The sequence below is a fragment of the Mirounga leonina genome, unplaced genomic scaffold, assembly GCF_011800145.1.
Source record: "Mirounga leonina isolate KUSES-001 unplaced genomic scaffold, KU_Mleo_1.0 Mir_364, whole genome shotgun sequence".
NCBI lineage: Eukaryota > Metazoa > Chordata > Mammalia > Carnivora > Phocidae > Mirounga > Mirounga leonina.
This window is the reverse complement of record NW_023270708.1, coordinates 270,181-293,996: the sequence shown is the minus strand read 5'-3', so window position 1 is coordinate 293,996 and position 23,816 is coordinate 270,181. Positions and strand designations below refer to the sequence as shown.

At 43.8% G+C, this 23,816-nt stretch overlaps 1 protein-coding gene across 1 annotated transcript; it reads right to left on the bottom strand.

Moving 5' to 3' along the window:
- Window positions 1-536: 536 nt before the first annotated feature.
- On the bottom strand, window positions 537-18,795 carry ARL17A (ADP ribosylation factor like GTPase 17A). Its single transcript, XM_035030373.1, has 5 exons — window positions 18,721-18,795; window positions 15,937-16,103; window positions 10,111-10,221; window positions 4,756-4,880; window positions 537-2,393 (listed from the first exon to the last, which is right to left on the bottom strand). The coding sequence occupies exons 2-5, from the start codon at window positions 16,082-16,084 to the stop codon at window positions 2,232-2,234; spliced, it is 546 nt and encodes a 181-aa protein (XP_034886264.1). The 5' UTR covers window positions 16,085-16,103; window positions 18,721-18,795; the 3' UTR covers window positions 537-2,231.
- Between the last annotated feature and the right edge of the window lie 5,021 nt (window positions 18,796-23,816).

The window sequence follows — 23,816 nt, the reverse complement described above, 5'->3', positions numbered from 1 at the left end:
TGAATGCGCCAGGAAAACTATCAGTGAGGAGTATTGGTAAAGGCATAAAGTCAGTCTGCCAAGATGGAGGGGAGGGGCGCCTGGGTGGCTCAGTCGTTAAGCGTCTGCCTTCGGCTCAGGTCATGATCCCAGGGTCCGGGGATCGAGCCCTGCATCAGGCTCCCTGCTCAACGGGAAGCCTGCTTCTCCCTCTCCCACTCCCCCTGCTTGTGTTCCCTCTCTTGCTGTGTCTCTCTGTCAAATAAATAAAATCTTTAAAAATTTTTTTTTAATTTAGGGGCGCCTTGTGGCTCAGATGGTTAAGCATCTGCCTTCGGTTCAGGTCATGATCCCAGGGTCCGGGGATCGAGCCCTGCATCGGGCTCCCTGCTCAACGGGAAGCCTGCTTCTCCCTCTACTACTCCCCCCTGCTTGTGTTCCTGCTGTCGCTATCTCTCTGTCAAATAAATAAATAAAATCTTAAAAAAAAAAAAAATGGAGGGGAAAAGGAATTCTAAAGTCATTCAAGACATTGAGAAGCACATGGCTGTCCTCTCCTCCTTCCAAAGCAAGTTCTTTATTGTCCAACCAATCAATAATTGTTTAATGAGGCCTAGCACTGTACTAGGTACACTGTACTAAGTATAAATACAAAAGTGTAAGACACAGTCCCTGCCAATTTGAGGCATACAACCTACATATTTCTCAGGAATTACTCCATGGTTAAAAACTAAATCTGGACTTGGATGCCAGTATTGCAATGAACATTCTTTCAAGTCAATATTTTAAAGAAAAACATTACACCCCACATGTATCATGGTATGAAACTTTTTCCTAGTAATACCAACTTCATTATCATCAATAAACAAGGTTTACTTTTGTTAAAATTCACCTTACATTCCCCTCCTCTGTAATTTAAATAAACATTTTTCTTGAAAAAGGAATTTTTAAAGGTGAACTAGGGGACGCGCGTAGGTACACATTTGGCCGACAGCTGTTTGCACAACGAGCTCTAGGCTACCGTGTGAAACCGAGCTCATCCCCAGGCCATTTCTATGAATATTTTGAAGACAACATAAAGCACGTCTCCACATAGGACGTTATTGCCACCCAGAAGAGGGAGTCAGCACCGTGGAGAGCGGTCAGGATTAGACATTTTTCATAGCAAAATTTAGCACCAACTCAGGGGCAATAACAGGGGTTGCCGGGAATTTCGTCTCCAAAATGAACCTCTCGATCCTCTCTCACTCTCAGAACTCACAGGTGTGTGGTTCTGGGAACAGAAACTAACCAAAACCGCAAGTCGAACGGAGACAACTGAACCTGGTGACAATTCCATCCCAGGAGTGAACCTCCTGCTTCGAGCATAGAACATTCAGCAGAGCAGAGAAGTGGGAGCAGCAGTCTCAGGAGTCTGAAACCCGAGGTGGTGATACAAGGACACAAACACGACCCTCACCTCCCTTCCAACCCTCAGCTCGCTTCCGTAACCCGGCCCTTCACTTGACTGTGTGGCCCCAGTGAAGAGTCTTGGCCTCACACTGGGTTACTTAACCCAAATGGTCTCCATTTGGCTTATAAGAGGCAAACAGGGGAAGGAACTAGCATGAGGGAAGGCCTGGATGATTTTCGAGTGTTAATGGAGTCTTGATACTCTAATGAAAAAGATCTCGAGTTCCTTTAAATAAAGCACATTAAACCAGGAAGAACATAACTTAAGGGAAAAGTTCAAAGCTGAACTTCAACCCTGCAGCAAGCAGGAGTCTTTTTTTCTTGAGGATCGTTTGCTTTAAAGCACTGAAAAGTGAGTTGCTAGCTCCGGCAGTGATGGGGAAGAACGACAGGCCCTTCCTCTTTTACAAAAGGCCACCAAAGTCTAACAGGACCCCAGGCAGGCAGAGCCGCCAGACCCAGGACGGCACAGCTCCACTCGGGCCCCACGCCAGCTCTCCTCCTCCTGCCTACCCCCAGGGCCTTTAGGAAGGTCGTGCGCCAGGAAAGCCCTATGGACCCCTCCATCACCTCCTAAGCTAACCCTCGAAACTCCTGAAATGGAAGGTAGCATTTAAAGTGTAACACTGGTTTTTCTTCAAATGTAAGCCTGGTTTTCTTATAGCACGTCTAAGGCACGGTGTGAGAACGCTGCTCCCACTCCCAGCCACACACCCATCCTCGGCTCCTCACACGCACACACGCACACAGAAGAGGCCAGCTGACTTTGCCACAATGCATGGGGAATGGAGCGCTTCCGATCACTTCTGCGTTTTGAGCTGGTTGGAGAGCCAGTCCAGGCCTTCGTAAAGCCCATCTCCACTGGTGGCACAAGTGGCCTGAATGTACCAGTTTCTCTGGCGGAGGGAATGTAAGCCGAGCTTGTCTGTTATTTCTGCTGCGTTCATCGCATTGGGAAGATCCTTGACAAAGCAAATTCAAAAAAAAAAAAAAAAGTCAGTTTATAATGATGCATTTGTATAATGAAATACGCTCTTCTCCCAAAACTTTAGTCACAGTCTTAGCTCAGCTGATCCTCAATTTCTCTCTCTCTCTGACCTCCCAACTCCACATCAGGAAAACCCACTGGCTCTGCCATGAAAACAGATGCAGGATCAGACCACTTCTCGCCACCTCCATGGCTACCCACCCGATCCCACCGCCGTTTCTAACTTGGGGTACGGACAAAACTTCTGAATTGGTCTCCTTGCTTGTGTGCTTGTTCCCTTCAGGTCTATGTTCAAGCCAGTGAAAGTCAGAACAAGTCATTCTTTCAAAACTCTGTGGCAGATCCATCTCTTTCAGGGGGAAGAACTGGAGTCCTCCCGGTGGTCTGCAAGGCCCTCGGGACCCGAGCCCCCAGGACCCCTCCCTAATTGTCCTGCTTCATCTTTTCAAATGCAGCACTCACCACACGTTACTGTACTATAAAACTGACTTATTTCCTATGTTGATGACTTATTATCTGTCTCCAACTAGAACGCAAGTTTTACAAGAGCAGGAATTTCTATCTTGTCCTCTGATATATTCCAAGTTCCTAGAACCGTGCCTGGCACATACTAAGGTATATCTAGAGATATTGATATGGAATGACATCAAAATATGCTAAGTGAAAAAGCAGGTGGATCTCCAGATCCATGAATACAATCATATAACTGCTTATACAGGCATCGAAAGTTGTATCTCTGAAAAAGGACAGAAGAAATTTAACAATATTATTTTACTCTGAAGAGTGAGGCAAGAATATTTCACTTGGTATTCTAAACTGCTGCCAGATTTACACCATGAGCATGTTCTGCTTTTATAATTAAAAAGAACAAGTGTAGGGCGCCTGGGTGGCTCAGTTGGTTGGGCGACTGCCTTCGGCTCAGGTCATGATCCTGGAGTCCTGGGATCGAGTCCCGCATCGGGCTCCCTGCTCAGCAGGGAGTCTGCTTCTCCCTCTCCCGCTCCCCCCTCTTGTGCTCTTTCTCTCTCTCACTCTCTCTCTCAAATAAATAAATAAAATCTTTAAAAAAAAAAAAAAAGAACAAGTGTAATTATCTTTTTAAAAGTCCATTATGTTCACGAGTGAAATTCAGGACTGGCATCGAACCTAACGGTAGGGTAAAGACTGAGCGAATGATGGTCCAGCCACCATTTAAAATCATGTTTACAGGGATGCCTGGGTAGCTCAGTTGGTCCCGATCAGCTTCTGTCTTGATCTCAGAACAGGGTCATGAGTTCAAGCCCTGCATTTGGCTCATGCTGGGTGTGGAGCCTATTTAAAAAATATAATAATAAAATAAAATATAAAACAAAATCATGTTTACAAAGAGTTGGAGGGCAAGAGAAAATGCCTTCGATAAATCTGAAGTGACAAAACAGGAGGCGGCCCTGTCAGAAGAGCCGTGAGCTCAATCGCGTAACGAATGTATTCATGAAGGAGAAAGTGGAAGGAAAACACATCACTACCTGACTGAAATCATCTCAGGCTGGTGCATTCCACGACTCTACCTCATTCCACGATGCTACCTTCTTTTCCCAGCTTCATTCCTCTTTGAATCCCAAGACGGGACGGCTCTACACTTGGCCTTCCTCCCACTCTTCCTTTACTGCTTTCCACTACATTTATGTAAAAGCCCCTTCTCTTCCTTGACAACAGACCCTATATGATGCAACCATCTCCGCCCTCACCACCCCCGCCCCCTCTGTTCCAGCTGCATTGGCAGCCATGCTTTTCCTAGCCCACTCGGCTCCCTTCCTGCTGGCCTTCAGATCTGCTCAGATGTCATCTCATCATGGAGGCATTCTGGCCCTTTCCCACATCCAGCCTGCCCCCTTCCTCTGCTTACCTTCCTCTACCATGCTTCCAGCAGACACATTACATATTTCTTACTGACTGACTCTCCTGCCACTAGAATGGAAACTCCATGAACACAGGGACTTTTGTCTATCTTGCTGCTCACTGCTATGTCACCAATACCTAAAACAATGCCTGGATCTTAGTAGATGCTCAATTCATGTTTGTTGAGTGAATGAACAAAAGACATAAGCTAAAAAGGAGGAGGAGGGGGGCGCTTGGCTGGCTTAGTCGGTAGGACATGCTACTCTTGATCTCGGGGTTGTGAGTTCAAGCCCCATGTTGGGCCTAGAGCTTACTTAAAAAAAAAAAAAGGAGGTGGAGGGAAAGGTTATGGTAGGGGCTAGAGAGAGGGAGGCAGACATCTAATTTAAATATCTGTATTTTTAAGTGAATATCTGGCAGCAATTTCGGTCCCAGTACTCAGAAAGCCAATAATATACCTGTTTATTTACAAACACCAATAAGACTGCATCTCTGAGCTCATCTTCTGCTAACATTCTCGTTAATTCTTCTCGGGCTTCATTGACTCGCTCTCTGTCATTACTGTCGACCACAAAAATCAGACCTGGAAAGAAATCACAAGCATGTTGGTGATCCGAATCTGGAAAGGACAAGAGGTTTCTATGTCCTTACAGCTTCTCCCGACTTAGGCGTATGGTTTCACTGAAAGCAATCAGCTAAGGAAGGACATGTACTCTCCAGAGTTAAGAGAGCCTGCCACACACACACTGCACCAGCTTATCTTCAGAAGCATCCAGGCCTTCCCCAGGTTCATGCTTAATCACTTCACTTCTACATCCTGTTTACATAACGAAGTCGCAATAAAAACCAGGGACATCAAAGTTCAGATAAGCATCCCTGGTTGGCAATACCCTGCAGACGTCATGCATCAGGGTGCTGGAGGTGGTGCGTCCTGATGCCACAGGGAAAGGACAATGTTCTGGGAAGCCCCCCACATTTTCAGCAGGTATCTGAAGGGAGGGAGTCTTGTGCCCCTAACCTGTGAAGTCTGGCCCAACTCCAGGAAGCTGGTGTCAGGAAAGCTTTGCAGGACCCCATACTAGACAGCATCGGAGATATCCCCAGGAAGCAAGAGTCTAAGCCAAGCCGGCTGCCCCCTGCACAGACCTGGCTGCTACCACACTGGATGGAGGGAGCGGTGGGGCAAGACGATCTCCAGAGCATTCCACAGGGGGAAATCCAACATACACACAAATACAGAACAGGGAAGACCCTCTCAGCAGTACTCCCTGAGGCAATAATGATAGTAAGAACCAGGTGGTTAGCTGACAATAAGCCCTCTGTGCGACAAAAATGTGAAGCAGGTGCCAGAACTAATTTGCTCCTAGGCTGTATCAAGAGCAGTGATGGCAGCTCAGTTTCTAGGACATGAGCGAGAAAAAGCCTTCTCCATCATCCGACAATCAGAACATCCTGCGACTATTACGTGGTCGCTGCTGGACCCCACACTCTAAAACACAGGCAAACTGGGAAGGATTCAAAGAAAGACTAGGATGGCAAAGGAACGAGATACCATGTCAGATGAAAAAGAACTGATATACCAGGGATATTTTATCGAGAGAAAAGACTCATTGGAGGGACTGACAGCTATCTTTACCTATCTAAAGAGCTATGCCATAAAGAGAGGTTCAACTTGTTTCATGTAGCTCTAACTGTACATTTACACATTCCCCTACCTGCTGTCTGCCCCAGGGCTGACTGGTCACCCTCCCACTTCCTGGTGGGTTCAGCCAATAGGAAGAGCCCTGGCTGTACATTTATATACTTTTCTATCTTTTGGAATTTTGAACCATATACATGTATTGCCATTTAACGAATTAAAATAACTGTACCTACAATCAAGGAGAAAAATCTTTCCAAGTGAGAACTAATAGACCATTTTATGCACTCTCTATAATATAATCAACTAAGAAATCAAATAAACAGTTCAAATTTCAATCTATACAAGTGAGTCTAAGTGAACACACAGTTAAGTGTCTTAATGGAGAGATAAAAGCTATCATTAAGTCTGTCATACTCAATACTGATGAAAAAATTTTAAATTAAAAAAGACCGCTTGACCTTTGAGAAGCTGGCAGGAGAAACAGGGGCAGCATCCAAGGCTACTCCTGGCTGAGATGTCTGAACCCATCACAGACAGCAAATCCATTCTTCAAACAGTCCCCATTTGTAGTTTCACGAAGAGTCTAACTGGCCCCACCCTAGGGCCCTAGATCATAGCCAGGTGGCCGCCATCACAGCAAGTTACTGAAGTTCCATAAAATTGGGCTTGTTATGAATAGAAGATTGAAAACAAAAAGGCATTTCAATTTGGTGCCTGAATGTGACTCTACATCGAGCAAGCAAAAGGACTCCTGCCAGAGAATGAGGAAGTAAAACCTCTCACAATTTGGGTTTGGTGATGGTTAATTTTACGTGTCAACTTGACCGGGGCCACGGGGTGCCCAGACATTTGGTCAAACGTTATTCTGGGTGTGTCTGTGAGGGTGTTTCTTTTTTTTTTTTTTTTTTTTTAAAGATTTTATTTATTTATTTGAGAGAGAGAATGAGAGAGAGAGAGAGAGAGCACATGAGAGGGGGGAGGGTCAGAGGGAGAAGCGGGCTCCCTGATGCGGGACTCGATCCCGGGACTCCAGGATCATGACCTGAGCCAAAGGCAGTCGCTCAACCAACTGAGCCACCCAAGCGCCCCTGTGAGGGTGTTTCTAGCTGAAGTTAATAACGTTTAAATCAGGGGCGCCTGGGTGGCTCAGTTGGTTAAGCGACTGCCTTCGGCTCAGGTCATGATCCCGGAGTCCTGGGATCGAGTCCCGCATCGGGCTCCCAGCTCGGCGGGGAGCCTGCTTCTCCCTCTGACCCTATCCCCTCTCATGCTGTTTCTCTCTCTCTCAAATAAATAAATAAATAAAATCTTTAAAAAAAAAAAAATAACGTTTAAATCAGTAGACTGAGTAAAGCAGACTGTCTTTCACAGCATGGGGCGGCGAGGGGGGGGCGGGCGGGGGGTGCTCTCCAATCCACTGAAGGCCTGAAAAGAGCACAAGAGGAGCAAAGTCTCTGCCTGACCATCCTGGACCTGGTCTTCTGCCCTTGGACTGGATCTTCCACCTTTGGCTCTCCCGGTTCCCCTGCTTGCCAAATGTAGATCCTGGGACTGCTCAGGCTCTATAACCATGTGAGCCAATTCCTCATAATTAATCTGGTATATATATGTATATATATATATATATATGGTATATATACATATATGTATATATATATGTATATATATATATCTCCATCCATCCTATTGGTTCTGTTTTCTCTGGAGAACCCAGACTAATAAAGGCTTCTATCTGAGTGCCTACCTTCCAACCACAGAACTAAGCATTTTACAAAATCAGTCTCATTTAAGCCAAATGATCCAACACAGCAGGTACTACCTCCATTTTAAAGATAAGGAAACAGAGAGAAAAGACAAACTTTCCCAAGGTTTCATAGCAGAGCTGTGGTTCAAACCCATGCTTTCTCATTTTATTAAGTAATAAGGAACTGCGACAGTTTGGCCAAAATGGCAAGTGCCAAGCCAAGATAAACAAACACTCCGGGTATCTAAAGTACTGTCTGCAGTGGACTGAAACACAAAGATAGAAAAATCTAAGAGTCATCATGGAAGTTGCTAGGGTATCAAGTTGTTTGTCTGAAGATCAATAAAGGGAAAGAATTAAACACTTTTTCTGCCTTTGTTACATACACTGTATTTCAGAGAAACCAAGAATTTGATGAAGGAATTCTTTGCTTAGAAGGATTTCAGCTAACAAATACAGATGAAATGACAAGATCTAGAAAAATCACCATTCTGTACCTCTGATGAAATAACAGATCTAGGTAATAGTGTTCCATGAATGCTAAAATCAGTAGGTGAAAGGGAACTTTATTTTGGGAGAATTAGGCTGATACCATCTGAACCCACCCAGCATCCCAAAAGTGTGACAGCCAAACTTCTGTGTCAGGATGTGATACAAGAGGAATCCTTAGCACCACTTGTGAGGTATTCTTGCCGCCAAAATGAACCATAATCAAGCCTCTAGAACCACCGTTTTACAAGATATCCCAAGACAAACAAGTAATACTATAATAATCAGCCAAATCCAGAATGTGGGATAAACATCTAACAAGAACAATGGCGCAGAAACAAAGCGTTGGGAGAGGATCTGTTGTAGAATAAGAGACTAAAGGGACAGAACAATGAAATGCAATGTGTGAACTTTGGTTCCTGATGCAGACAAATCCAATGTGGAAAAGACATATTTGATACAACTGGAGAAACTCAATTAAGGACTAGGTACTTGGCATGAAAGAATATTGATTTTGGGGGTGTGATTATGGCATGAAGATTATGTGCAGAAAAAAAGGCTTTACCAGTTTGAAATGAAAACTGAAGGAGATATATATATGAGCAAAAGGCCTCATTTATCATGTCTGGGATTTGCTAGAATATACTCTGGGCAAAACGTTGGTAACTGTAGAAGCAACAGGCACAAGGGGGTTCATTATGTATCCTCTCTCCTTGTATTTGTTTTGAATTTTCTACTAACAAAAGTTAAAAAAAAAATGCACTATTTTGAGGAAAAATAACCAAATCCAGAGACAAGAACCACAAACCGAACGAAGTGCTGAAACAATGATCTAAAATGTAAAGGGCCAGCCAGTGTGGGCACTGGGTCTGACAAGACCAACGAACACAAGTGTTCACTAAGGAATGCATGCGATGCAAACACCACCAGTCGTGGAATCTTCAAAATTAGGATTCCAAACAAGTTCTAAAGGAAGCGTGGAGATACCATCTGGTTATGATGCTACAAGAAAATCAGGGTACAAAAACTAGGTGAACAGTTTATGGGTATTTTGAGAGGCAATATTCTCTAAGGTAGCATTGATCCAACACAAAATCCATGGAAACAAACCTCAAGTAGATTGACAAGGGAGTGGACCCATTAAAACCGCACTTTTAAAAAACCAGCGATAAGGGGGCACCTGGGAGGCTCAGTCGGGAGGCTCAGTCAGTTAAGTGTCTGCCTTCAGCTCAGGTCATGATCCCAGGATCCTGGGACCAAGTCCCGCACTGGGCTCCTTGCTCAGCAGGGACCCTGCTTCTCCCTCTGCCTGCTGCTCTCCCTGCTTGTGCTAGCTCTACCTGACAAATAAATAAATAAAATATTTTAAAAATAATAATAATAATCATAAATAAATAAATAAAAACCCAGAAACTAGTGATAAGGAAATAAGGTAATGATCTGGTATACGCGTGTTGATTCACGCACTTCTAGAATAGCAGGGCAGCAGGGAGGGACCGTGGCCACACAAGATGCTGGTATTTGGGGTTCCAGCCAGGCTTGTTCATCTCTTTCTCACCATTGGCATGATTTTTAGATATTCTCAATGAGTTTAAAAGGGTATACTAAACTAAAATTCTCCAAAACCTGGTACTTCATCTGAGACACATACAGCTCTCAATTAACCAAAAGACAAAATTCATCAGGATAGCCATTTTTTAACTAGTCTGCATTAAAAGCAGTTTTCTATGTAGGGCATTAATGCCCAAGTACTTTTTCTAGGAAGGCAGGGACCATTTTCCAAAAAGAAACCTCCCCAGTAAGTGTAAGCGGGTCATCAGAAGAGAAGGAATGACTGACAGTCCAAATAAAGCAGAACACAAAGTTTTGCTTCAAGCATCCATCTTTAGACACATTTAATACAAATGGGTCTAAGGCCATAGACTGGACAATCTTTACCTTGGGTGTTCTGGAAATAATGTCGCCACAAAGGTCTGATTTTGTCCTGGCCACCAACATCCCAGACCGTGAAGCTGATATTTTTATATTCTACTGTTTCCACATTGAAGCCTAAATTGGGAAGATGAAGAAAAATTTTAATGAAGACTTGTTGAACAATTCAAATGAATTTCAGCTAATATTTGGACACTACTTTTAATTTACAAAGCAACTTGCTAGTCACAGATCTTTAGCTCACAGGGGGCACCTGGCTGGCTCAGCCTCATCAAGAGTTGCATCTCAATGAGTTGAGATGCAACTCTTGATCTCGGGGTCTTGAGTTCAAGCCCCACATTGCGCTTACTTAAAAAAAAAAAAAGAAAGAAAGAAAAAAAGATCTATAGTTTACAAAACAGACTATGTTAGTCAGCTCTGCTCTTCTATTCATCATGACCGGTGTCTCCAACCTTCTCTACTCTCTCCAACCTCATACGTCCCCTCTTTCTCCCAGATCTTACAGCGTACTTCAGAGCAAACAGAAGCCATTAATGAGACTGACTTCCACCTCCCACCACACAGCATAGAAACCGACCTACATCTGTACCCATACTTTTTTCTCTCCCTCTTAGAAGAGAAGGGGGCATCTATCCAATGCTGATTCCATCCACCCATACAGTCTGGACCTCTCCGAAGTCTCCAACCTATTCTCAGCATGCTTAAGTCTTCACATCTTTCAAAAAGCCCTTCCTTGACTCCGCATCTTCACCTGCTATATTACCCTCTATTTTCCCCATCAAAGCCAAACTTCTCTAAGAAGCTTAGTTACATTCACTGCACCCACTGTGTCACCTCTCACCCAAGAACACCTTCTGCTTCACCATGTTACATAGCTGGCCTTGCCAAGGTGAGCAACGATCACGTCAATAAATCCAACAGATGCTCTTCAGTTCTTGCATAATTTGATTTTATATCTGACACTACTGCTCATTCCCTTCTTGAAACTCTTCCCTGGTTTCCCATTTTCATTGTATTTCTATGGCTGAACCTTCTTGGTCTACTCAGTGAGCTCAACCACATTTGACTGATCCTTAAGTGATGGAGTTCCTATGATTCTGTCCTGCCCCATTCATTCTCCTCTTTCCACAGCCCCAAGAGGTAATCTCATTCACTCATGGGGCTTCATTACCACCTTTGTGCTAACAACTCTCAAATTTACATTACCCCATCCCCAGATCTCCTAAGCCTCAGGCTCATAATCTAACCTTCTATCCAACATCTTTGATTAGATGTCTCAAAGGCTCCAATAAGGCATTATGTCAAAACTGAACATAAGATCCCCACCCCTCTAGGGGTGCCTAGGTGGCTCAGTTGGCTGAATGTCTGACTCTTGATCTCAGCTCAGGTTTTGATCTCAGGGTCATGAGTTCAAGCCCCACATTTTGCTCCAAGCTGGGAAAGGAGCTACTTAAAAACAAACAAAAAAAGATCCCTGCCCCTCCTCTACTAGTTACCCCTGTACTGACTTCATCCCGCAAGCCGGAAATCTGGGAGGCATCCCTGACACTCCCAACACTCTCACCCCTAAACATCTCATTATCAAATCTTATCAATTCAACCTCCTAAATATCTAATAGTCACCCTAACCCAAGAGACAGTAGCCTCAATTATTGAAGCGACCTAACTATCTGCAGCTACTCTTCTTCTCTCCGTCCACTTACCATTTTCCAATCAAAACTCTCAAAACACATTATGTGGTCATATCACTTCACTACACATTTATGCTTGACTGAAATATTTAAAATAAGGGAAAAAAAACTAATCTCTCCTTGGCTTCCCACACCCAAATCCCAAACATGACTGTCAAGGTCCACCACAACCTGGGCCTGCTCACTTTCGATATCTCACTGAGTCATGCCTTGTTTTAGCGAGGGGCACTCACTACATTGCAGCAATCTCAACTCTTGCTAAATAAATGTATAAATTCAATGCCATTCAAATCCTAAAGTGATGAGGGAAGGGAGGTAGGGTGGAAACTTAGCAAAATGATCTTAAATGTAACCTGGAAAAATAAGCAAGTAAACATAACCAGGAACTCTCTGAAAACAGATAAATTATTTTTAAAGATATTATCAAAACTCAGTAACACGTGAAATAATTAAGTTCAAATGACTACAACAGGGAGTTGCCCAGAAAAACACACACACACCCATGAAAACTTAGTATATGATAAAGAAGGCATTTAATATCAGCATGGATGGGGCACCTGGGTGGCTTAGTCAGTTAAGCGTCTGACTCGATTTCAGCTCAGGTCATGCTCGGGGTTATGCGATCAAGCCCCGTGTTGGGCTCCACAATCAGTGCAGAGTCAGCTTGTCCCTTTCCCTCCCTTGTACATTCTCTCTCTCTCAAATAAATAAATAAAATCTTAAAAAAAAAAATTGGTAAATTTGACTACCTAAAATTCTATATGGCAAAACACAGAAAAAATGAGGTTGAAAGACAATTGACTAGAAAACTAACACATGACAAGAGTTGTTTCTGACCCATGATGTCCTCCTTCAAATTGTTAAGAGACATATAAACATGCCAACAAAAAGAAAACCAGTAGAACCAAATTAAAATCAAGTCATAGACTGGAGTGTCTGGCTGGCTCAGCTGGTAGAGCACACGACTCTTAATCTCAGGGTTGTGAGTTCAAGCCCCACATTGGGCATGGAGATGACTTAAAAAATAAATAAGGGCCACCCAGCGTGAATTCAAGCCCCACATTGGGCATGGAGACTACTTAAAAAATAAATAAGGGGCATCCGTGTGGTTCAGTTGGTTAAGCGTCCGACTCTTGATTTCTGCTCAGGTTGTGATCTCAGGGTTGTGGGATTAAGCCTCACATTGGGCTCTGTGCTCAGCGGGAAGTCTGCTTGAGATTCTCTCTCCCCCTTTTGCTATTCCTCCCCTGTCATGTGCACACATGCGCTCTCTCTCAAATAAATAAGTAAAAGCTTAAAAACTAAATAAATAAATAAAATTGAGTACAGAGCAAATACAAATGGCCAATGGATGTTTGAATATATTCACTTACAGTAAAAGAAATTCCAATAAAAATCAGTGGTTTTTTTTCCCTCCCCATCAGATTGGCAAATTCCCTGGAGATGAACACTTTTTAATAGTTGGTGACACAACTTTTTTGGAGAAAAGTTTGGCAATGTGTACCCACATTTTAAATGTGCGTAAGGGTTTTTTGGGGTTTTTTTAGGTAAATTCTGTGCCCCATGTGGGGCTTGAATTTATGACCCCAAGATCAAGAGTCACATGCTCTATGGACTGAGCCAGCCATGTGCCCCTAAATGTACATTAGGTTTTTCTGTTTTGGTTTGGTTTATTTATTTATTTCTGAGAGAGAGAGAGAGAGACAGAGAACAAGCAGGGGGGAGCGGCAGGCAGAGGGAGAAGGAGGCTCCCCGCTGAGCAAGGAGCCCGACGTGGGACTCAATCCCAGGACCCCAGGATCACGACCCGAGCGGAAGGTAGACGTTTAACCAACTGAGCCACCCAGGCATCCCTAAATGTACATTACTTTTAACAATTCTTCCTCCAGAAATTACTACAAGGAGTAAAGTTCATGTTTGCAAAAAAAGAACCACTGTAAATAACTGAATCAACCGTCAATGGAAATTTATTAAAAATACAGTCATATAATGGAATACTATCCAGTTATTAAAACTTGATGTTGATGTTAATCTGTATCGGTTGTTATTTAAGCCCCGAAACTTAGTGACTTAGAATAATGAACCCAACAATTCTGTGGGTTTCTTGGGCTTCCCCCTGTAGTTACATCCAGCTATGGAGTCCCTTGAGCAGTGGACTGGCCCATCTCTCTCCAGGTGGTCTTTTCATTTTTGAGCATCCTCTTACAGTGGTGGCAATGTTCCAAAAGTACAAGCCTCAAGGCACAAGCACTTATTCATTCAATCTTTGAATTACATTTACTGATGTTCCCTTGGCCAAAGCAAGCCATGTGGCCAAGCTCAGCATCACTGTAGAAGGGGATTGCACAAGAGGGTGGATACTGAGGGGGATGATTCACTGGGGGCCATTAGTTTCACAATCTACAAGACTGGTATCCCATTCATTCACCAAATATTTACTGGACAGCTACTATGTGCCAGGCATTCTGCCAGGGGCTTGGGAACAATGGTGAAAATGACAGACATGGTTCCTGCCCTTATCTACACACCGCTGGAAGGAAGAGAAGTGGGCAAGCAATGGCAAATGTGTTGAGAATTATTAAGAAGTTCCGGTTACTATGGAAACTTTTAACAGGGGAAAACCAGTCCAGGCTATCAGGAAAGTTGTCCCTGATAAATAATGTTTAAACTAAGACCAAAAGAATGAGCTGGTGTTACCTACATAAAAGGGGAGGAAGCTAAGGAAAAAGGCAGGAAAGCATTCCACAGAGAGGAAATAATATAGAAAGAGATCCAAACACACTGTTTAATGCAAAGTTTGAAAACAGAATGCATATGATTTTACAAAGATATTCACCAAAATCTTAACAGTAGTGTTTTTTAACACTTGTTTATGTTTTGCTGTATGTCTAACATTATGGAAGCATGAATAATTTTTATAATTGGAGAAAACCAAGCAATTACGCTATTTTCATTTTGGACTAATAACATTTTTTAAATTGTGGGTGTGAACGTTTTCTCCATCTGGTTTCCTCCTTCTCCAAATGTTGTAATCTCTGAAACTACTGCCCAAGTTGGAAGTTGATCATTTGGTTCCTGTGACTAATCCAACATTCTGAACACTACTGACTTCACATGCCATCCCGTGGGGCCTATTCTCACTCAGGAGTTTGGATCTAGAGGCAGTTTTTAAGGTAAAGATTAAGTCCTATCCAACCTGCCTTTGTGAAATCCTCAAATGGCCCACAAAACACAGTGCTGGTTCACAGAAATAACTCCACTGCCAGGTTCTCCTCCAGCACCAGAACAAAGCAGATTCTTCAGCTGGACACCAACTCAAGTAATTGGCTTGAGCCAGAGTGAAGGAAATCACACTGCATCTTTAAACCCTAGGAACATACTTCCTGTGGACATGCTTCCACTTAGAAAGGCCAGCTGGAAGGAAGATGGGCTGAAGAGGCAACAGCAGATTCCCAGCTCCCATCTCAGGCATAGGCTGGGACACACACTAATTGAGTGGAATAGAGGGCATAACTGCCCTCCCTGGTTGTCTGTTTAAGCTTTTATTTTTAAGTAATCTCTACACCCAAAGTGGGGCTCTAACTCAAAACCCCGAGATCAAGAGTCGCAAGCTCTGGGGCACCTAGGTGGCTCAGTCAGTTAAGCATCGGAATCTTGGTTTCAGCTCAGGTTGTGATCTTGGGGTCCTGAGATGCCCTGCGTTGGGCTCTGCACTCAGTGTGAAGTCGGCTTGGGTTTCTCTCCCTTTCCCTCTGCTCTTCCCCAACAAAGCTAGCTCACTCTCGCTCTCTCTCTAGAATAAATAAATCTTAAAAAAGTCGCAAGCTCTACCAACTGAGCCAGCCAGGGACCCCTGCGCCCTCCCCGTTTTAATCATTATCTTTTTCTTTTTTGCCAAGCAGATAAGGTTAATTGTGCTTATCCTAAATGTGACCCTCTGATTGCCCCATAAACCTAGCAATGGTCCTAGAGGTGCCAGGGAGCAATTAGGAAATTCTGTATTACCTAGTTTGGGCCTCAAAAAGTTTACGCTCTTGGGGCAGACAAGGTTTTCAGAAAGAAGTATTCAATAATATAAAAGGCATGTAAATGTGTAACATACTAACTTGTAAACTGGTCTCATCACAGGCCGTGAACATACCTATTGTAGGGATGGTAGTCACAATCTCTCCCAGTTTCAATTTATACAAGATGGTGGTTTTTCCAGCTGCATCCAAACCCACCATAAGAATCCGCATCTCTTTTTTCCCAAATAGACTCTTAAACAGTTTTTCAAAAACGTTCCCCATTGTGACTGAATTCTGTTACCTGAATGAAAAGAAAGGCAAGTCAAGTAATTGTTCTTTACAGAGATATAGAAACACCATACATAAAACAAGGCTCTATTAGAGGTGACTCCTAGTAAAAAATTTAAACAATTTTAAGTATAATTTGGCCAAGAAAGAGTAGTGTGTCTTGTTTTTAAGGGAAATTCAACTAAGCCTTTTGATGCCTAGCCAGAAAATTCTTTTCCACTGCAGCATCCAAGTGGGTAAGTGGAAACACAGTCTCAATGCTACCACTATGGCAGCAGGCTGTAGTCAGCCTAAGTATGGAAGCAGTGCCAACAGATATATCTAAACTCTCTTGAAATGAGAACTCGAGCAGAGAACCAGTTTATTTAACGGGATGTGAAGCGAAGTCCTTAAGGCAGGTTAAATACCAGTATCTCTTAGAAATTCAGTTGTTGCCTTTGGCTAGCAAACGGCATCAACACCCAGAAAAGAACAATTTCGGAGGGGAGGAAATACAGCATTGTGACACCACACTGCTAACAGAGAAACTGACTAGGGCAAGAGCTGAGGAGATCCCATAGCATCCAGTGTTGACCATCACCTGACTCTCAACCAATTTCTGTTAACTTTTTATTGAAATGTAATTTCCATACAGATAAAAACACACATGATAACCAAACAGTTCAATGAAATGTCATGAACCCATCAAAATGATTACCAGCGACCCAGATCTCCTTGTCTCCCATCTCAGTCATTACCTCCCAAAAGTCACTATATTGACTTCTAACAGCATAAGTGTGCAATATTTTAAAGAAAGGCAATAGTAACTGGCGCCTGAGTGGCTCAGTTGGTTAAGCGACTGCCTTCAGCTCAGGTCATGATCCTGGAGTCCCAGGATGGATTCCCGCCTCGGGCTCCCTGCTCAGCGGGGTCCCCCTCTCACGTGCTCTCTCTCATTCTCTCTCTCAAATAAATAAAATCTTTAAAAAAAAAAAAAAAAAGAAAGGCAATAAAGACAGACTAGCTTTGCAGAAATTTATTCTACAGTCTTTTAACACATCAGCCTATTTGAAGTGTGAGCCTGACATTCTAAAGACTTAAAAGTAGTCGTATGTCTGCACCTCCAAGCTCCTGAAAGTCTACAAAGATTCTTCAAAAATAAAAAAAAAGTCCTTGTTCCAAAGACTATGATTTTCCTTTTAAACTGCTAACCAGGGATGCCTGGGTGGCTCAGCCGGTTATGTGCCAGACTCTTGATTTCAGCTCAGGTCATGATCTCAGGGTGGTGAGATCCAGCCTGTCATTGGGCTCCGCGCTGGGCGTAGAGCCTGCTTAAGATTCTCTCTCCCTCCCCAAAATAAATAAAATAAACTGCTAACCAAAGAAAAACTTTACTCCCTGGCAGAACAGAGGGAAAATGCAACAAGGACAGCCAACCTCTCATTCATCTGGACCCTAGTGACCTCAAACGGGAGGTCACCAAATTCCAGAGGCCCCACGTCTGAAATTCAGCGGTTTCCCACGGTGGCTTAATATGGATGATGTCCAAGCATACACCATTCCATTCCACGACCAGAGAAAAGCAGAGCATTTGTCCCATATATAAATGAAGTAAAAGTGAACTGCTACAACCAAAGAATGATGAATGGGTTTTTTTTAAAGATTTATTTATTTATTTTTATTTGAGAGAGAGAGAATGAGAGCGAGCGAGTACATTAGAAGGGGGAGGGTCAGAGGGAGAAGCAGACTCCCTGCCGAGCAGGGAGCCCGATGCGGGACTCGATCCAAGGACTCCAGGATCATGACCTGAGCCGAAGGCAGTCGCTTAACCAATGAGCCACCCAGGCGCCCCGAATGATGAATGTTTTAACCATTCATAGTAGGTCTGTATGTAAAGTATATAAACGTCCGGAGCACTGCAGCAGTCAAAATCTTTTTGGGCAACAAAACTAGAGATGCCTTGTCTTTGTTTCCGAAAAAAGACAAAGCGCATAGATGAGAAAAACTATAAGGAGTGTGCTAGAAGTGGAAGGGGGAGTACTTCCCACTTAGATGTCCTTTGAGGCAAATACTCCTGCTCGATTCTCCCTCCCAACTATACACAGTACACCACCTAGGTTTTTCCCTGCTGCTTCTCTCTTCCTCTTCTTCCCACTCATCTGCCAGAGGTGCCCAAATCCCGCTGAGCCTGGGGACACCCTCTGGGGAAAAACGTCCCCGACCCTGGCGCCTCTTCGCCCGCTCACCCTTCCCTGCCACAAGCACCAACTATCCATCAGGGAGGAACGGCGGCGAGACCCCCAGGGCACTAACGGGAGCGGGCGGCCACGGGGGCGTGCGCGGCGGGCGGGCGGGCACGCGCGCCGGGTCCTCGGGAAGAGCCCCGAACGCCTTTTCTGCCCGCCCGCCCGCCCGCCAAGCCGCTCCCCCTCGAGGTGCCGGCCCTCGAGAGAGCGGAGGACCACGGGTGCACGCGCCAAGCTTCCCTGGAATCCCGACAGCGCCGGCCCCACAGAAAGTGGAGAAGAGGCAGGGAGCCCAACCCCTTTCCGCAGGCCAACCGCCACTCTCTGGTTTCCCGCCCGCTGCTGGTGCGGAAAACCAGCCAGGACTTAAGTGCTGCCGCCCCTTCTCCCCAGCCCGCGACTCACCGGCCGCCGCACTCAGCACCGTTAGCCACACCACTGCCTTTCAGATTTCGGCTCCCTCTGCAAAATGGCGACTGGCGCGGAGGCGGGAACCACAACCAACCAATCATCCACCGCCTCTTGGAGCTTTCGTACCAATGACCTCGAAGTTCCGTGAGTGACGATATGTCTGGCCAATGCAAAGGACAATTAGAGCCTGGTCGGGAGGAGGCCCGCCCCTCGCGACCTAGGCGACGGCACGAAGCTCTGAAAATGCCGGGTTCATCTTCCAATGACAGCTCCCCGCGTCCCGACGAGACACTCCCACACGCCCCGCCCCAATGCCGTACGCGACCAATCAGAGAAGTCAAAGGATTTCCGATTTGCTCCGCCAATCAACTCGGAAAAATCCCTAGGATTGAACAAACCCCGGGAGCTTTCGAACCAACCGGGTGGGGGCATGTGGGCGGGGCCGAGTTCCTAGAGATACTTAAGGAAATTTGCCGCGGTTGAGCTAAAAGTAGAAACTAGTTTGGGGCGGTGACCTGTATGGGGAATACCCAGACGTTGACACAGAAGTGAGGCTTAAGGAAAGTTTCCTGCTCAGGCTGAAGCTAAATTGCAGCCCTGCCTCTAAACAGATTTTCAACAGTTGAGTAAGATACAAGCCACCTGCACCGTTCAGATGTCCAGTATCACAGCCCTCTGGATAACCCAGACCCCTTAAACTCGGTTAGCCAACTTGGTTAGCTAAAAAGGTAACTAACTCCTGCAAATAGTACTTGACATAATCAGAAAGATGAACACCGATTGAACACATACCATGTGCCATGAACTATGTCAAGGACTTTACCTGCATGACCATAATGCCTTGTGAGTTAGAAACTATAATTTCCATTCTACCAAGAGGAAAAGTAAGTAGCCGAACAGAGGTAAAAGCTTAGGTCTTAATCTCTTTACCACATACTTTCTTTCCCAGTCACAGTGATTGTATATATGACAGTAAATATATAAGAGGTTTTTCTATGTGACTCCTTAAAAAATGTTTTTCTGACTATAAAAAAATTATAGAAAGTCACTTTTTTAAAAAAAGATCTTATTTATTTGAGGGAGAAAGAGAGAGAGAACAATCAGGAGGAGCTTCAGAGGGAAAAGGAGAAGCAGGCTCCCTGCTAAGCAGGGAGCGAGAGGTGGGCTCTATCCCAGGACCCTAGGATCATGACCTGAGCTGAAGACAGATGCCCAACCAACTGAGCCACCCAGGCACCCCTACAAAGTCACTTCTTAAAATACATGAAAAATGGCATTCCTCACCAGAGTGTGGACGAAAAAGAGAAGGGGGAAGAGAAAAAAAAAAAAAAATCACCCATCATTCTATCATTTAGAGGCAATCACTGTTATAGTTCAGACTATGAATACATAAAATTTTGGTTTTTTTCCAGTAAACATTTTAATTTGAGCATTTTAATTTGAGCATTTTCCACATTACTTAGCATTTAAACATTTCTGAAAGCTGTGTGATATTCCGTTATATGGATATACCCTGATTTATTTAATCACTTTCATGGAGTTCAACATTTAGATTGTTTTTAAGTTTTTCTATATGAATAATGTTTCAGTGAACTTTTTTTTTTCCCCTGCATTCCTGGCTATTTTTTTTCCTCAGGAAAATCCCCAGAAGTGGACTCACCACCGCCAAATTGTTTTCTGAGTAGACTATGCAAATGTATATTCCCATCCCAAAATGTACATTTTCCCATTCACTTGGTAATGTACATTTGTACATTTCCCATTGCCAAGTGAAAACAGTGCTTACTTCATCATTTGGTAAGCTCTTTTTAATGTATTTTGTTTGCTAATTTGATAACCAAAGAAAAAAAAAGTATCTCATGTTGGTTTCATTTTCATTTTATTTCTTTAATTACTTATTTGTCCCCAAATGTTTACTAGTATTTTTATTTCATCTACTACAAATGATCTATTCATGTCCTTCTGCTGACTTCCAAGTCAAAGATGCAAAACTGTTTTGCCAGTAATTATGAAGGCTGCTTAAATGGATTCATCATAACCTGAAAAAAGGATGAAATAGCAAGGAAAAAATTTTTCCTACCACTGTTTGTACCCTACAGAAGGAATGTTGGAGCTGATAATAATGGGGCTTTATCCCTCCACCTCGATGACCTGAGAATGTGCATTATTTTCCCAAGATCTGCATCATGATGCCTATGAATAAAACAAAGTCCCCCCCCACATGGCACTCAATTGTTGAAGGATTACGGCCATATATAGATACACATATTCACACAGAGACATGTTTATATATACATATATATACACACACATTTATGTTTTATATGTTTATATGTATGTTTTATACATATATGTTTTATACATATAAACATATAAAATGTTTTTTAAGATGTTATTTTTTTAAGTAATCTCTACACCCAACACGGGGCTCGAACTCACAACCCCAAGATCAAGAGTCGCATGCTCTTCCAACTGAGCCAGCCAGGCACCCATCATATATTTTTTAATAATAATATGCATGGGGAATGTATGGGAGAGGGGCTAGAAGAAAACAGGTCTAACTTACTAATGATTGTATTCAGGAGACAGGGTTGTGATTTTTTTCTTCAAGTGATTGAGAGAAAATACTAATTTCATAATGCAAAACTCAACTTTTTTTTTTTTTTTTAAACAAAACCCACAATTAGGAAGAAGGTTTCATTGAAATCATGGTAACTGTTCAGGGAAGGTTTTTTTTTTTTTTAAGATTTTATTTATTTATTTGAGAGAGAGAGAATGAGATACAGAGAGCATGAGAGGGAGGAGGGTCAGAGGGAGAAGCAGACTCCCTGCCGAGCAGGGAGCCCGATGCGGGACTCGATCCCAGGACTCCAGGATCATGACCTGAGCCGAAGGCAGTCGCTTAACCAACTGAGCCACCCAGGCGCCCCAGGGAAGTTTTATTAAGCTCAATTGTGGTGACTCAATAAATGAATTGCATATGGTGATGTTGATTGAGTGGGGTTTTTTCCTTAATAGAAAACATTTCTTGGGGCACCTAAGTGGCTGTCGGTTAGGCATCCGACTCTTGGTTTCAGCTTAGGTCATGATCTCAGGGTCATGGGAGGGAACCCTGTGTCTCAGGCTCCTCACTCAGCAGGGAGTCTGCTGAGGATTCCCTCTCTCCCTCTCCCTCTGCCCCTCCCCACCGCCACGCACGCTCACATGCTCTCTCAAATAAGTAAATGAATCTTAAAAAAAAAAGAGAGAGAGAAGAGAAAACATTTCTTATCAATATAATGTTATTTGTACAGCATGGCAAGTAGAAAGAGCTCTGGGGAGAAGCAGAGATCATTTCACCCCGAGAAACATCTCATTTGGAGATAGCTTGCTTTCTCTAAGTTAGACTTTAAAATCAGCTAATAGGGTTACTAGTATTATAGTACTCTTGGTAGTGGTAGTTAGTATCTGTGTAACTGCTGCATGAGATACTGACCGTGTTAGGTACTGTATGATAATCATCTCATCTAATTCTCACATGAAAACATTTAAGTTTAGAGCGTCTAAATGTCACACTGTATACCCATACCACCCCCCCCAAGTAAACTTATCCCTCTATTCTTTTTTTTTTTTTTGAGAGAGAGCAAGAATGAGAGAGAGGAGGGTCAGAGGGAGAAGCAGGCTCCTCGCTGAGCAGGGAGCCCGATGCGGGACTCGATCCAGGGACTCCAGGATCACGACCTGAGCTGAAGGCAGTCGCTTAACCAACTGAGCCACCCAGGCGCTCTCTTTTTTTTTTTTTTAACTTAAGTAATCTCTATGCCCAACATGGGGCCTGAACTCATGACCCCAACATCAAGAATTGCATGGTCTACTGACTGAGCCAGCCAGGCACCCCTTTATCCCTCTATCCTGGTCACACTTCTGCTCAAGAGATGTCTTCTTCTCTAGGAGCCCTACTTTACATGTTCCTTGCCCTAGAAACAGCCCTCCAGAAACCATAGACACAACCTTCACTTTTTCTCAGAAGCCCTCCTGAGAACCATCGCAGATAACGAGTATTGTCATGACCAGTGAGCTGTGGTTTGTGGGCTTTTAGTATCTTAAGATTTCAGGCAACTCAGCCTTTCCCAGGAGACTCGGACTTCCTTTTCACAAGATGCATAAAAGCTCATCAGACCAGGGCGCCTGGGTGGCTCAGTTGGTTAAGCAACTGCCTTCGGCTCAGGTCATGATTCTGGAGTCCCGGGATCGAGTCCCATATCGGGCTCCCTGCTCAGCAGGGAGTCCACTTCTCCCTCTGACCCTCCCCTTCTCGTGCTCTCTGTCTCCCATTCTCTCTCTCAGATAAATAAATAAAACCTTAAAAAGCTCATCAGACCAATATCTGAATAATCCCTCTCCAAAGAACTGCAAGCAGCTCTCTGGACCCACAATGTTAATATGCAGGGTTAGGCAGCCTGGCAAGCGCTTTGGGACTCGCACTAAAGGATCATCTGGTTTCTATAGCAACATTCATTCCTTTCCACGGAGGATTCTATCATCTCTCCTGCCCACTCAGACTTTGCAGAATGAATTGATTTTTGTGACTATAGGTGTTTGTCCTTGATCTTCCAAAGAGAAAAGACATATTCATCAAAACAAAAAACACAGAAACACCAACAATAAAAAACCTGACTGCAGCTAAAACGCTGCATTGCATCAGCCTGTCTTCCTTTCTTTAAAAAATTCCATACCCTTTCTCCATTTTGCTCCCTTCCCTAGCCTTATCCACTGTTTTGGGAAAATAGTTTTCTCCAACAGAAAACAAACAGATGGTGACTCCATTTTCCTAAAACTGGCTACCATGGGGCTGTAAAATGAAGTTTTGAACAAGGCTCCCTTAAGCCTGGGCTTAGGGCATGGGTGGCTGACCTGTGGGTTATGATTGGAGGGGCGAAGTAAGGATCATTATCCACATAAAGCTCCCTAGACAGATGTCACAATCTCTGAAATTCCACCAGTAGCAATTTGTTTCTTTAGGTTAGGCATTGCTCTCCCCAGCAATATTCTCTTAAATTGCATATTCTTCTGAGAAGTATAATATATGAGGTTGCTAATGCTCAAAGAAC

What these genes read in the sequence shown, in the direction of transcription:
- ARL17A (XM_035030373.1), bottom strand. Translation starts at nt 16,084, where the DNA reads ATGGGGAACGTTTTTGAAAAACTGTTTAAGAGTCTATTTGGGAAAAAA. An exon ending in GACTACCATCCCTACAATAG is followed by an intron (nt 10,222 to 15,936) that starts GTATGTTCACGG and finishes TTCCCAATTTAG; the next exon opens with GCTTCAATGTGGAAACAGTA. An exon ending in TTATTTCCAGAACACCCAAG is followed by an intron (nt 4,881 to 10,110) that starts GTAAAGATTGTC and finishes ATTTCTTTCCAG; the next exon opens with GTCTGATTTTTGTGGTCGAC.